At 48.7% G+C, this 14428-nt stretch overlaps 2 protein-coding genes and 1 long non-coding RNA gene across 3 annotated transcripts; all 3 read right to left on the bottom strand.

Moving 5' to 3' along the window:
- Positions 1 to 197: 197 nt before the first annotated feature.
- LOC123152427 (uncharacterized) lies at positions 198 to 4239 on the bottom strand. The gene is made up of 12 exons (XM_044571977.1): positions 3745 to 4239; positions 3434 to 3636; positions 3136 to 3333; positions 2948 to 3019; positions 2764 to 2859; positions 2511 to 2590; positions 2358 to 2436; positions 2019 to 2262; positions 1743 to 1936; positions 1521 to 1626; positions 1349 to 1435; positions 198 to 1248 (listed from the first exon to the last, which is right to left on the bottom strand). The coding sequence occupies exons 1-12, from the start codon at positions 4214 to 4216 to the stop codon at positions 428 to 430; spliced, it is 2652 nt and encodes an 883-aa protein (XP_044427912.1). The 5' UTR covers positions 4217 to 4239; the 3' UTR covers positions 198 to 427.
- A 468-nt stretch (positions 4240 to 4707) lies between these two features.
- Positions 4708 to 6926, bottom strand: LOC123153204 (uncharacterized). The gene is made up of 3 exons (XR_006476409.1): positions 6218 to 6926; positions 6041 to 6150; positions 4708 to 5158 (listed from the first exon to the last, which is right to left on the bottom strand). It is a non-coding gene; the product is annotated as an uncharacterized lncRNA (long non-coding RNA).
- Positions 6927 to 10871: 3945 nt separating this feature from the next.
- Positions 10872 to 13646, bottom strand: LOC123148476 (putative pentatricopeptide repeat-containing protein At3g13770, mitochondrial). Its single transcript, XM_044567907.1, has 2 exons — positions 13000 to 13646; positions 10872 to 12316 (listed from the first exon to the last, which is right to left on the bottom strand). The coding sequence occupies exons 1-2, from the start codon at positions 13412 to 13414 to the stop codon at positions 10881 to 10883; spliced, it is 1851 nt and encodes a 616-aa protein (XP_044423842.1). The 5' UTR covers positions 13415 to 13646; the 3' UTR covers positions 10872 to 10880.
- Between the last annotated feature and the right edge of the window lie 782 nt (positions 13647 to 14428).

The raw sequence follows: 14428 nt of genomic DNA, 5'->3' as shown, positions 1-14428 counted from the left end.
GCTCATCACGGTAGGCTATGCCATATGCCTACATATCGAAGATTGTACCACACGTCCACATGAACAATAATGCTACCATATATGTGCACCTAACAGGACGACACTTATGGCGACGCGGCATGAATGAAAGGTGCATGGATCAAGATCCTGGCCAACCTCGAGAAATCTCAACCACATCACACAGACACGGGCCGATCTCACACCGAGATGCATGCACACAGCACTGTTTTCACTCGAGGAACATGCAACAGCGTTAATATTGTTTTGGTGATGGGAGATGCTGCTCCAACAGTACAGGTAGTAATTGTGTGGCCGTGGCACATGTCTCTGCCACTGCCACTGCCAGAGCCAGAGCCAGAGCCAGACTGCCGCCACTCTCTGAAGCTCTGGTCTGTCTGCACATGGGTCGTCAGTTCAGCAGCACGTTTCAGCTGTCGGCGGCGGCGGTGACCAGGTTGAAGTAGACGGTGTAGAACTCGTCCTGGAGGCTCCGCAGCGGCTCCAGCACGAAGCTCCTCTCCGTGCCCTTGGCCACGAAGCTCAGCGGGTGGTACAGGCGCAGCGGCGCCGCCTGCGTGAAGCTCGCCGCCTTCCGGAACGCCGCGTCGTCGCCGCCGCCGCTGCTCGTCCGGCAGCCGACCTGGGCCTTGTCGCCGGCGCTGTAGCCCGCGGGCGCCCTCACGAAGCACCCTGGCCTGGTGCCGAGCTCCAGGGACACCGAGCCGGGGAGCCCGTCCAGCCCGGGCACGGCGTTGAACAGGGCCTCCGGCCCTGGATGCAGCTTGACCTCGAAGCCGTTGGTGATCGCCATGCCCGGCCTGTCGAACGGCGCGATCGTCACGTTCGGCCCATGCAGAACAGGAGCGGCGGCGCCGTGCTCAGCGGCGGTGCTGTCCACCACGTACGTGTCGACCACGATCGTGGCGCGCACGCACGCGTCGCTGCCGGCGACGGGCATACGCTCCATTGTCAGCGTGCCGTCGGTGGCCGACACCGACAGGACGAAGGTCTGCGCGCCGGACCGCTGCGTCAGGGTGACGAGCTGCGAGTTGATCGCCTCATGAGGGAGCGCGGCGATCCAGTCGGCCGTGGAGGTGGCGTTCCTGGCGTCCACCTCCCACATGCCCGGGGTCAGGCCGTCGTTGGAGTGCTCGGTCGCGTTAATGGCCTTGTTGCCGTGTGTCAGGCCGGCGAGGAGGTGCGGCCCGAACAGCACCGCCTGGATGGACGCATACTCCGGCCGGTCATCTGCAGAAGAAAACTACCGTTTCAGACTACTTTTTCTTAAGTTCAGACACCTAACCTTCTGCCCAGAAAGATTCAGACATTGTACTCTGAAATTTCATACCTTTGATTGCCTCGGTTCTCAAGTTAATGGGAAATTGGAGCACTAAGGTATCATCGCCCCAGAGTTTTGTCAACGTGAGGAAATCACCTGCGAGAGAACGAGACAAGCTTGAAGCATGGGGATCTCTCACAGTCTCGTATGAAGTATCAGTACAGTCCATCAGTGAAGTTACCTGCAGATGTCAGGTTGAGTTTTTTGCCATTCAGAGTTGCCATTGCGTCAGCTGTGGATGTCCATGAAGGGATCCTCACGCTCACCTTTGCTGGCTGGGCATCTCCCTGTGTGCATTAGAAAGCAAAACAAATGAAAAAAAGTTACACTAATTCTTGCTTGGGTCAAAGAAGATGCAGGCCCAGCTAAGCACCATGGCTGGGTAGTGTCATTCAGAAGCTACCTTGGCAGAAATGGAGATTGTGACTTCAAAGTAAGGATCCGTCGACAGCAGTGGCTTGGCCTGCTGCACCACGGTGAGGCCTGCTGCTTTCCAGTCGAAGGTGCTCGGTATGTGCTGCGCGATGTAGAGCCCCGGCACTTCACCCTCCTCCAGGAAGTATATGGTGTCCCCCAACTTTGAGAACGATTCTATCCCTGTCAATTGTCAATTTAATCTTTGATTTAGAAACAGCAGCAGTAGCAGCAAGATCACTTCCGCGGGTACTGAAAATTTTACCTGTCCCGTAGCAGCACCAGAAGGTGTCATTTGGACCTCCCCACCCCCCGGGGTTCTTGGGGGGAAGGCCGGAAGGGTGCCCGCCGCTGATGCTCTTGGATCGCCCAGGACCCATGGGAAGGAAGTAGATCATGACACCAGGCTGCGTTCCCCTCTGGTTGCCCATGATCCCATTGATGAGCAGCCTCTCGTAGTGATCGGCATACTTGACTTCCTTCGTCCACCTGAACAGGTTTCGGGACACCTGCAATTTATATTGCACAGCAAAAGGCAAGTTCAGAATCTGTCTTCTGTTGAATTATTAATACCTGTGATGGTAGATTGAGTGCAACACTTGACCTTAAGCAAGTCGTAGGTGGTGCAAGTCTCCTCGTTGGAGCTGATTTTGATCTCGTCTACTAGTCGCTTCGGGTCGTGCCTGGCATGCGCAAAGAACTTGAGCGGGGAAATGTCGCAAGGCGGAAATATGGTGAGGCAAGTATTATCGCTCACCAGTGTTCCGAGGTAGATGTGCCTCCTGTTGCAAATATGTGGGAGGAGTTTACAACGTCAAAGAAGAATGTTGCAATGTCCTGTGCCATGGGTTAGTCCAGTATTCAGTTCACCAAAATTTTGAAAAATGGATGGTACTGTGTCATTTCTCTTTGCTGTTTTATGAGTAACATGACATGATAGTTGCACAGTTACAAGTTGATGAAGCTTATGACATTGTCCATCGACGATTCTAAGAAAAATTTCAAGTTACCTTGTAAAGATGGTCACCGACGACTTCATATCTCTTTTGCGCACCGACTAGGACAGGAATGTGAGTGTTAACATGCAACCCCGCTATATCATCATCCTGAAAAGAAAAAGGCCGACATCACCCAACCGTTGCTTAAAACTTCTGAAATCTCAGAAATCGAAATGAAACCCAAAGTTCTCCTGACATGAAGGCTGAGGGGGCCGAGGAAGCACGGTTTGTCGAAAAGATGGGCCATCGTTAGGTGCTTCTGCTCTTTCTGCAGAGATAGAAAACAGCTCTTGTCAGGATTTGATACATATGTACACCGCAAGTTCACAACCTGAACGAAGATCACAAAACACTACTAGTTGCAATGAGATAGTACGATGTTACCGTCAGGGTATACAGTTGATACATGACATCGTTCAATCCGCCGGTCTCCTCGTTCATCGCCTCCCAGTGCCTCTGGATCGAGTGCGTCTGTATCAGGTTCTTCACACGCTCGCTGAAGTAATCCGTCATCCACACCACCATGTCAAGGCCCTTTCGATTCGAAGCCAACGTGTACTGATCCAGAAGGCCTTGCATGATCTGTCAGAAAACAGTAAGTAAAGTGACATGAATGTCAATAACTGGAACCAAATCACACTAAAAGTTGGATTGTGTTTTTTGTTTTGATGCGCGGATCGACCTTGTGGATGGTGTAGTAGGGCGACCAGGCCTCGGAGAGCTCCTCGTACATGTCGAACACCTCGTCGGGGTAAGCCGAAAGGTACCCCGTGCCCATCTTCCTCTGGCAGTCGTCGAGGATGTCCACCACCCTGGCCATCTTCTCCCTCAGGGTGTCGTTGTGCGTGCTCGCCCACATGTGCGCGCTCGCGCTCAGGTAGTGCCCTGCGGACGAACACGTACGTACACCGGTTTCATGATCAAATGAAATGCAAGAAATGTAGCCGGAATGGAGAGATGATGAGACGGGCGGAGGTGGCGGCGGCGACTGACCTACGAAATGGCCGCGGAGGTGGCCGTCGGGCGCCTCCCACCCGCCGTAGGGCTCGCCGACGGTGGGCAGGCCGGCCTGCTGGCGGAAGCTCCAGGTGAGGCGGTCGGGGTCGAGGTAGAGGAGGTACTCGAGGTTGGTCTGCTGGCCCTGCCAGTACATGGAGCCGGGGGCGAGGCGGACGTCGTGCAGGGACGCCTGGGAGAGGAACTCCGCAGGGGCGCCGCCGGCGCCGCGCGTGAGGCTCCGGTAGAGCGCGAGCCAGTCGAACTCGGCCTTGGCGCCGAGCTTGCGCGGCAGGAGCGCCATCCAGGTCGCCTCCTCCGTCGGGTTCAGGTGGGGCAGGCCGTCGTCGTGCTTGCCCTGCGTGCTGTCGTACAGCCGGTCCACGCACAGGTGCAGCGCCGCCGCGCCCTCCATGGCCGCGGCCATGCACAGAAGCAGCAGCGGCACCATGTCCATGCTTCGCGCCATTGATAGATTCGGGTCACGGAGAAATGGAGAGGGACGTATATATAGGCACGAGCCGTGCTACATGTACGGGATAGATGGCGCGAAAGAAGCTCTGCGCGGCTGACGTGGAGAGCGGTCGGTTGAGATCACGGGGGATTAGAACTAAGGAGCGCGCTAGGCGCCATTCCACACCCCCCCCCCCCCCCCCCCTGACAGGATGCGCTAGAGGCGCCATCTTTAACAGCAGGTGAGAAAACTAAGGAAGAAGATTTGTCAGTAGAATTCCGTAGTCGGTTATTCGCGTAGGTGTAGCATTTCCGTATTGGCATTAAGGAAAACACGGTACGCATCATGTATTCATGTCACATGAAAGCTTCCATGGCAGATGTCTCCTCCGGTATCTCTAAACACTACCAAAGGTGAGGTGTATAGGTTCCTCAAAAAAAAAAAAAGGTGAGGTGTATAGGAATTACAGTACATTCTTTTAGCGTGTGTGAATGAATTACCTTTAGCGCCCCGAGAATGAATGAGGAACGGGCCGAGGCCCAACCACGGGCCGGCCTTGTTGAAGAGAAGTACAACCTCTAGTTGCCCTTTTTTTATTTTGTGCTGTATGTAATGTACTTCAGACAGTGGAAGAGAACAATCTGCAACCTGCGTTCTATGATGCACAAAGCAACAAGTTTATTACAACATCATGTCAAAACAAAATACTACTACCTCCGTCCCATAATTACTGTCCTGGTTTTAGTTCAACAATAATCATGGAATGGAGGGTGTAGTACTTAGCAACCACTGAAAGATGTGATAGGCCTCCATTTCTCCTCAGGGCCTGCTCGGCGTGCCCCAGCCCCCCTCCTTCCTCTCCGCCTCCTAATCAACGCCCTCAAACTCCGCTATCGACCCCCTTCTCTCCCTGCCCGTGGCCAATGGTGATGCCTCGCTGATCCGCCTGAGTATGGCCTGCCCAATCCACTTTTTAGTTACCCATTTATGGTTTCGTCTAATGGAGTAAATCGCTTGCGTGTGATAGAATGCATAACATCATAATTGTATATGGCATTGCTGTCCCAATGTTAAATTCTTAAACGGAATGTACATTATAAAGTAATTTGTCTGCGGTATTACTATAAGTACCGGGTAACATAATGGACCGCTAAAATGAAGTTTTTAACAGCGCCTCAAACTCTCCGGATAATACCAAATCCTCAAATAGTTCCTCAAAGTAAAGGTAGTCCCAGGTTATCTTCAAGACCTTGTCTGTTTGCCCTGCTGAACTTCACAGTCTTGCAGGGCTGCAACTAACCTGCCCATCTCTTACACGCTTCTGCTATTCATGGCAAGGTGGTACATATGCAACAGGTACCGGGATGGCTGGATGCCAGCCATGTTAGCCTACCTCAAAATTTGGCTTTTTGCTAGTTCATGAACAAACACCAAGAATCAGTTCCTACTAGTGTATTAGGTCCTCAATATGGGAACCTTTTTTCAAAACCTCAGGATTTTTCTTAATTTCAAGATAAGGGACTGAGATAAGGTAAGGAAGCAGTTGAAGCTATATTATGCACAAAAGGTTCCACAATAGCAAATCAATTATGATATTTATTATCTACATGAACAAAAGCTTCCAAATAGCTAATGCCAACCATGGTCTTGTCAACATTGTAGTTCCGTGATCAGACAAACAATAGGAAACAATTATAGCTACAAGCAAACAAGTTTCTACAATAGACACTATTAGCCCAGATAATTCGAATGACCTTGGCATTATTGTTTCATTACAAGGCAAACAATAGAAACCATGCAGTTGCATGAATAATAGTTTCAGTTGTAGCAGCTACTAACCTTAGTACGTCTTTTTTGTGGAGCCTGCCATATGAGCCCATGATTGCAACCTAAAACTCTGAAGTGCCCTTGGCGCAACGACCAATGATAATTGAGAGAGCGCAAGCTTCCTGTAACCAAAGGTGAGGTGTGAAGGAATTTCTGTACTTTCTTTTACCGTGCGTCTGAAGTAATTACCTCTAGCGGTCAAAGAATGAATGAGGAAACGCGCCAAGGCCCAACGACAGGCCGGCCTCCTTGTTCAAGAGAAGTAAAACCTCTAGTTGCCCTTTTTTATTTTGTACTTTAGACAGTGCAAGAGAACACACTGCAATCTGCATAGTATGATGGGCAGAGCTTCAAGTTTATTACAGTATATAATGTCAAAACAAAACAGTGATAGGCCTCCATTTCTCCTCAGGGGCTGCTCGGCATGCCCCAGCCCTTCTCCTTCCTCTCTGCCTCCTAACCGCAGGAAATCAATGCCCTCCTGAAACTCCGCTATTGACCCGCCTTCTCTCCCTGACCATGGCCAATGGTGATGCCTCGCTGTTCCGCCTGAGTATGGCCTGCCCAATCCACTTTTTTAATTACCCATTTAGGGTTGCCTTAATGGAGTAATGGCATACATGATAATTGTATATGGCATTGCTGTCACAATGTTAAATTGTTAAATGGAATGTACATTATAAAGTAATTTGTATGCAGTATTACTATAAGTACCGGGTAACCTACAGAAACGCTAAAATGAAGTTTCTCACAGTGCCTCAAACTCTCCGGATAAAACCAAATCCCAAAATAGTTCCTCAAAGTAAAGGTAGCCCCAGATTATCTTGAAGATCTTGTCTGTTTGCCCTGCTGAACTTTACAGTCCTGCAGGGATGCAACTAACCAGCCCATCTCTTACACGCTTCTGCTATTCATGGCAAGGAGTACATGTGCAACAGGTACCGTGATGGCTGGATGCCAGCCATGGTAGCCTTTCTCAAAATTTGGCTTCTTGCTAGTTCACGAACAAACACCAAGAATCAGTCGCTGCTACTGTATTAGTTCCTCAATATGGGAACCTTTTTTAAACGTCAGGACTTCTCTTAATTTGGAGATAAGAGACTGAGATAAGTTAAGGATGCAGTTGTAGCTACATGCACAAAAGCTCCACAATAGCTAATCAATCATGATATTGTTTATAGCTACATGTACAAAAGCTTCCACAATGGCTAATGCCAACCATGGTCTTGTCAGCATTGTAGTTCCATGATCAGACAAACATCAGGAATCAATTATAGCTACAAGCAAACAAGTTTCTACAATAGACACTGTCAGCCCAGATAATTTGAAGGACTTTGGCATTATTATTTCATTACAAGACAAGCAATAGAAACCGTGCAGTTGCATGAATAATAGCTTCAGTTGTAGCAGTTACTAACCTTAGTACGTCTTTTTTGTGGGACTTGCCATATGAGCCCATGATACAACCTAAAACTCTGAATTGCCCTTGGTGCAACGACCAATGATAATTGAGAGAGAGTGCAAGCTTCCTGTAATCAAAATGGTAACATAAAAAATCTCCATCGTAGTGAACAACAGTCAACAGAGCATGGTTTGTTCACACAAAAGGTGTTGAAATTCTGGAGGGAAGCGATGTTTTAGCTGTGAGATTTATATCTTGGCCACATACAGCTTTCACTGCCCTGTCTATGCTATACACTGTTCTATGTCCATGAAGGCAATTTGATTCACTTTTCTAATGCCGACTGTTTGTGAAACATAGCTTAAATGGCTAACTTTTTATCTCAATTGTCAACTAAATATTTCACTGTCGAATCTACAGTGAGCAGCAACTGAAGATAGCCTGAAATTATGTCTGCACACAAACCATCTGGAAACATAATGAATAGCTAGATCACAGTACCAGCTGGAGTTCTCCAATGGTTTGTGCATGTAAATGTGCTGTCTTCATGTTTCTCCGAAGTCCAGCTAAATAAGTTAATAATGAATATGTTTATTTTCCTTATTATGAAATGGACCATTTCGGGAGATGTTTGTAATAACGCAAATGATTAACTTAAACATGTAATAGGTGATTGGCCTCATTAGTGAGCCATGGTAGCCTTTCTCAAAATTTGGCTTCTTGCTAGTTCATGAACAAACACCCCATTGGGTCCTCAATATGGGAACCTTTCTTCTCAAAACCTCAGGATTTTTCTTGATTTCAAGATAAGAGAATGAGATAAGGTAATGAAGCAGTTGAAGCTACATGGTACATGCACAATAGCTTCCACAATAGCTAACCAATAATGATATTTTTTATAGCTACATGCACAAAAGTTTCCACAATAGCTAATGCCTACCATGGTCTTGTCAGCATTGTAGTTCCATGATCAGGAAAACAATAGGAATCAATTATAGCTACAAGCAAACAAGTTTCTACAAAAGGCACTGTCAGCCAGACAAACAATAGAAACATTTGAAGGACCTTGGCATTATTATTTCATTACAAGACAAACAATAGAAACCTTGCAGTTGCATGAATAATAGCTTCAGTTGTAGCAGCTACTAACCTTGGTACATCTTTATTGTGGGACCTGCCATATGAACCCATGATACAACCTAAACCTCTGAATTGCCCTTGGTGCAACGATAAATGATAATTGAGAGAGAGAGAGGGTGCAAGCTTCCTGTAACCAAAATGGTAACATAAAAAATCTCCATCATAGTGAACAACAGTCAACAGAGCATCCTGTAATTAAAGCAGCGCTTTCACTGCCCTGTCTATGCTATACACTATACTATGTCCGTGAAGGCAATTTGACTCGCTTTTCTAATACCGACTGTTTGTGAAACATAGCTTAAATGGCCCACTTATTATTTCATTTGTCAACAAAATATGCACTGTCAAGTCTACAGTGAGCATAGAAGATGTCTTTTTCAGGTACGCAGCCTACAGGAAGTTACACTACAATTTTGAAATATAGTATTTTCCCTTTAACGTATGAATAAAGTAAAGTGAATTGAAGAAAAAACATCTGTTAGCAGCCACAAGCTTAAAAGTATGGAGTGCTAAGAAGAACCAACTGTGTGGCTCTTTGTAGCAAATCTTTGGTAATCTGTCTGATAACTGAACTCAGAATGAACAGAGCATTTCTCTTTTTTCGAGAAAACGCAAATGGCTTTTGCGTTTCATTGCATTGGAAAGAAAGGGGAATTTACATCCTCCTAGGAGGCAGTTTTACACAGCCAAGAGGGGCTCAGTGGACATCCCAGGATGGTGGCAAAACGACCCTGAGCCCTTGAGCTCCGGCCTTTGCCCAACATCGGGTCTCGTCTTTAATCCTGTCTACCAACTCGTTCAGCGAGGGCCTCACATGGTCGAAAACACACGCGTTCCTATGCTTCCAGACCATCCACGGAACCAGGAGCGCCACAGACTTGAGCGCCTTGCGAAGTGCTGGCGGTGTCAAGTCCTTTGCGCACAGCCACCAATCTATGAGCGAGCCATCGTGCTCGGGCGCCGGTGCCGGTAGGCGTAGCCAAGACAGGACCTCATGCCAAGTCTGCTTAGTGAATGGGCACGTAAGCATTAGGTGTCCAATCGTCTCCGGTTCTTGGTCGCACAGAAGGCATCGTGGGTGATGATGCAGGCCATGGCGCGCGAGTCTCTCCGCGGTCCAGCAGCGATCCTGGCATGCCAACCAATGGAAGAACTTCACCTTGGGCGGTGCCCAGCTCCTCCAGATGAGTTTCCAGGAGTTGCAGCTCGTCGCGCCCTGGAAGGTTGCCCGGTAGCAAGATTGGGCCGTGTAAACCCCGTTGGCCGTCCATCTCCAAAGAAGCCTGTCCGGCTCATTGGACAGCTCGACATGCTGAACTAGGTGCCAGAGCTTTAGGTACTGTCCAATCTCCGGGAGGCCGATCAGGCCATGGATGTCACGCGCCCAGCTGTTGCCGGCGAGGGCCTCCGCCACCGTTCTGGACTTCCTGCGCTGTTTGGGAATGCGCTGGATAAGCATGGGCGCAAGCTCGTGGACGGATTGGTCGCCTAGCCAGCGATCCTCCCAGAAAAGGGCCGTCTTGCCGTCACCGATGGTCATGGTCGTGGAGGCGTAGAAAAGCGCTCGCTCCTCCGCCGTGAATTGCAGGTCCAGTCCCTGCCAGGCTCGATCCGTGTCCGTGTGCGCGAGCCAGAGCCAGCGCAGCCGGAGCGATAGTCCCGTGCGCTCGAGGTCCCGTACGCCGAGGCCACCATAGTCGAGCGGACGGCATACCCGGCGCCAGTTGACGTGGCAGTGACCACCGTGTGCGTCCGCGCGGCCGGCCCAAAGAAAACCGCGTTGAATCTTCTCCAGTTGCTTCAGGGTTTTCTTTGGAGGCGCTAGCGCTAGCAGTTGATGGATCGGTATCGCGCTGAGCACCGACTTGACGAGCGCCAGACGTCCCGCTTTGTTCATCAGCCAGGCTTTCCAGGAAGGTAGTCGGCCCGCCACCGCGTCGACGAGGGGCTGCAGCTGGACTGCGGATGGGCGGCGAGTGGAGAGCGGGATGCCCAGATAGGTGACCGGCAAGGCCACGACGGGGCACCCAAGTGGCTCCAACAGCCCCACGCCGTGGCCGTCGGCATGAAGGAGCGTGGCCGAGCTCTTGGCGTAATTCACCCGTAGCCCAGACGCCGTACCGAACACGTCCAGAATGCCTTTGACAGCGGCAATCTCCTTGGTAGTGGCATGGCAGAAAAGCATCACATCGTCTCTTTCAGTGCTCTCATATTCAGCATTACATTGCTTATCCTGTAAGCAGTATTATCTGGACAAAAAATAGCTCTGCTGATCAGCAAAGCTATATGGGTAACACATCAATGTTTCTTTCACCAGTAGTCTCCACAAGTGCAAGCTCCATCTGTAAGTAGATGAAACCGATTTTTATCCCTGAGAGATATCTCCCTTCCATAGACTTTTGAAACAAACTTCGCAAAATTATGGCAGTCAACACAGATACGAAGATTCTTCATAACCCGGATAGTCAAGCCTGGAGGGGTGTTCATCAGTCCAAAAGTCACTGCCAGCTTCTCACTGTGACCAAGAAGCATGCGTTCTTTCTGCTCATCGTCAACATCATGCAGAACACAGCTCAGGTCCGGAACAAAGCCAGCTGCTTTAATATCAACATATATCTCCTTTATCTTAGCATCTATATCTTTCTTCCTGGGATGGAAACGATCACTTGAGCGGAAGGTGTGGATAACCTTGTCAAGAATTATCCAGCTCTGCCCTGGTTCCTTGGTCACTGTCTTCTCCAGCATTAAGTTCCTAACTCTGAAAACATCTTTCCACATTCCAGCAGCAGCATAAATGTTAGAAAGGATCACATAGTTTCCAGCATTTCCTGGCTCCATGTCCAGAAGCCTCTGAGCAACAACCTCACCAACACTAACGTTAACATGAACTCTGCAAGCACCAAGCAATGAACCCCAAATTGCTGGAGTCGGCTCAAATGGCATATCTTGTATCAAATATAAAGCCTTCTGTAGTCGTCCAGAGCGTCCAAGAAGATCAATAACACACCCATAATGCCCAATGCTGAGAACTGCATTTTGTTCTTTTACTATAAGATCGAATATGTCAAGGCCCTCATCAACCAGCCCACCGTGACTACAACCAGATAAAACAGCCAACAGGGTAACGCTGTCAGGCTTCACTTCTTCAGTCATAGTTCTAAAGAGCTGAACGACTTCATGCCCTATGCCATGTCTACCATATCCCATAAGCATTGCATTCCAACTGATGGCTGATCTTTGTGGCATGTGATCAAATACCCTCCTTGAGTATAACAGCTTGCCGCATTTGGAGTACATATCAATCAAAGAATTCTGTAGAACAACAAAAAATGGTAACTCTTTACGAAGTATTAGTCCATGAACTTGCTTGCCATAATCCAGGGAGGCCAGCCCAGATAATGAAGTGAGAAGGGTCGTAAAAGTGACATAATTGCATTGCATCCCTGCACTGTACAACTGCCTGAACAAGTCCAAGGCTTCATCATCAAGGCCCAGCTGAGCATAGCCAGATATAATGGCAGTACAGGAAACAGTGTCTCTTTCCGGAAGCATGTCGAACACCTTCCGAGCTTCTTGGATATTCCCTGCCTTGGCGTACATGTCAAGAAGGGAGCTCCCAACAAACATGTGCGACTCAAAATTTGTTTTGGCAACGAGAGAATGGACTTGCTTGACCTGGTGTATGCTTTGAGGGCCAGAACATGATGTAAGAACAGTTGCGAAAGTGAATTCATTAGGCTTGCATCCTGCCAGTTAAAAGTATAATGGATTACACATTTGATACATCGTATGCCGTTTGCTTCTTTGCAGGTAGGCGAATATATATCTAATTGATTCAGATTTGAGCATGCATGGAAACAAACACCCAAAGTGGAGGACCATGTACACAATTCAGTTGAATAACAATGACCATGTATACCCTCCGAGCATGGATACACTAGACTTGCATCTCTTTCCGGACGTCATCTTGAAGTGGAAATCAAGAGGCATATAACAGGTTGTTGGTATAATTGCGGTGGCAAAATGATTAAGTTCTGTTAAAGGGCTTCAAATGCAGGACAAATGATAACACTGATAATGAAGATGGATCTACCGGCTCCTATTGTATGCACAACACCCGTATATCAGTATTCAGTATCAAGGTCTTCAATCATGCGTTACATCAAAAGAAATATTCCAACTCCAGCACTACAGATAATTCGCTGAACATAGGTTTGAATACCAAATGAGGGATAATGCTTATACAACGAAAATCTGTTGAAGACCAGAAATCATGCTACAAAATGTGGGCAGAGTTTCATTTCACTCTAGCACATATGCACCAAAACAAATGACATCTCTAGATTCCTATGCAGGTGCTTGTGTACATGGTCATTGTTATTCAACTGGTTAACAAAGACGTCAGAAGACGGGATGATCGATGATTTACCAGCTCTAAGCATCTGGACGAACAGCTCCAACGCCTCGGCGTGCCGGCCGCTCTGCGAGTAGCCCGAGATCATGGCCGTCCAGGACACCACATTCCGTTCCGGCATCCCGTCGAGCACGTTGCGCGCGTCGTCCAGCGCGCCGCACCTCGCGTACATGATGACCAGCCGCGTGGCCAGGTACACGGGCGGGCGGTACCTCGCCGTGACCATGTGCGCGTGCACCTGCCTTCCTTGCTTGAGCGCCCGCCTCTCGACGCACGCCGTGATGGCGGCGTCGTAGTCGTGGAAGCTCGCTCCGCCCCCGGCCACCGCCACCAAACCCGACGCTGTGGTTCGCCGAACCGCCGCACCACACATGTCGCGGCGTGCGAGGCGGGGCACGGCGGCACGCCGGAACCCGAGCGTCACGAGCATGTTCCTGCTGCCTCCAGAGAGCGCCGGGCTCGCACGGGCATTTCCTCGAGCACCTCGCGCGCGCCGCCGTCAAGGTCCCCGCTTATGTTCCTAGCCCAGCACTAAGCCTAAGGGAAGGGGGGCGCCTTGCACCGTCCGATCATCGATGGACGTATCAGACGACGAGACCCAAGATATCAGTACTGTCGCTCAGCGAACGCTTTGCTTCTGGTCTTCCAAAACGTTCACGAGATGGTAACTCTTCCGATCACCACCAGAGCTCTCTGGGTTCTTGGGAAAGGATTGAGCCCAATCTCCAACTAAAGTAATCGATATCACCGAGAGGTGTATCAAAGATTAAAAACACATACAACAACTTGCCATATCAATATGGCAAGATTGCATTCGAAAAGCAGATGTTTAATACTGTCTCCGATTAACTTTGTACCGAACCAACGACAAATAATATGAATTGGAGGGAGTATCCTTGTTGTTCTCACATAAATGACATTAGTCATCACCGGTCCAACTTTTCTGGTAAGTTGCTCTTGATAAGGATACTCTCCTTCAGCATGAGCCACATGAAAATAAGAAAAAATAAATTTTGCGAGGCATTTTCAGCTTCAGATGAATCGGATGTCGTTATATGAGGCTAAATATCTATCCAATGAATTGATTCTTTCTATTCAATACCACTTCATTCTGTCTTTATTATCATCAATCAATTTCACTTTATCTACCATAAGTTTGAGATCAATTCACTGCTTTTCAGTCTCCATTAAAGTGGTCTTCTAAATTCAAAGGCTTCCGGCCTCTAGCTTTAGTAGACTGGATAGTAATTAACTTCTTAAAAGAGATGGCATATAATCCGGGGAATCTTTCGGCCAGTGTATTATCGCCCAACCATATATCCTCCTAGAAAGTGTTTAGCCCCCCCCCCCCCCCCCCCCATCACCCTTGTTCTAGCAATAGCTAAAATGTATAGTTAACATTTATCGAACTTTGCCAAAAGCAAAGTTCTCTTCTAGAGACATT

Source organism: Triticum aestivum, chromosome 7A, assembly GCF_018294505.1.
Source record: "Triticum aestivum cultivar Chinese Spring chromosome 7A, IWGSC CS RefSeq v2.1, whole genome shotgun sequence".
Lineage (NCBI taxonomy): Eukaryota > Viridiplantae > Streptophyta > Magnoliopsida > Poales > Poaceae > Triticum > Triticum aestivum.
This window is presented reverse-complemented; position numbering and strand designations above follow the sequence as displayed.

What these genes read in the sequence shown, in the direction of transcription:
- LOC123152427 (XM_044571977.1), bottom strand. Translation starts at nt 4,216, where the DNA reads ATGGCGCGAAGCATGGACATGGTGCCGCTGCTGCTTCTGTGCATGGCC. An exon ending in ACATCTACCTCGGAACACTG is followed by an intron (nt 2,437 to 2,510) that starts GTGAGCGATAAT and finishes TGCGCATGCCAG; the next exon opens with GCACGACCCGAAGCGACTAG. An exon ending in CCACCTACGACTTGCTTAAG is followed by an intron (nt 2,263 to 2,357) that starts GTCAAGTGTTGC and finishes TATAAATTGCAG; the next exon opens with GTGTCCCGAAACCTGTTCAG.
- LOC123148476 (XM_044567907.1), bottom strand. Translation starts at nt 13,414, where the DNA reads ATGCTCGTGACGCTCGGGTTCCGGCGTGCCGCCGTGCCCCGCCTCGCA. An exon ending in CGTCCAGATGCTTAGAGCTG is followed by an intron (nt 12,317 to 12,999) that starts GTAAATCATCGA and finishes TTTAACTGGCAG; the next exon opens with GATGCAAGCCTAATGAATTC.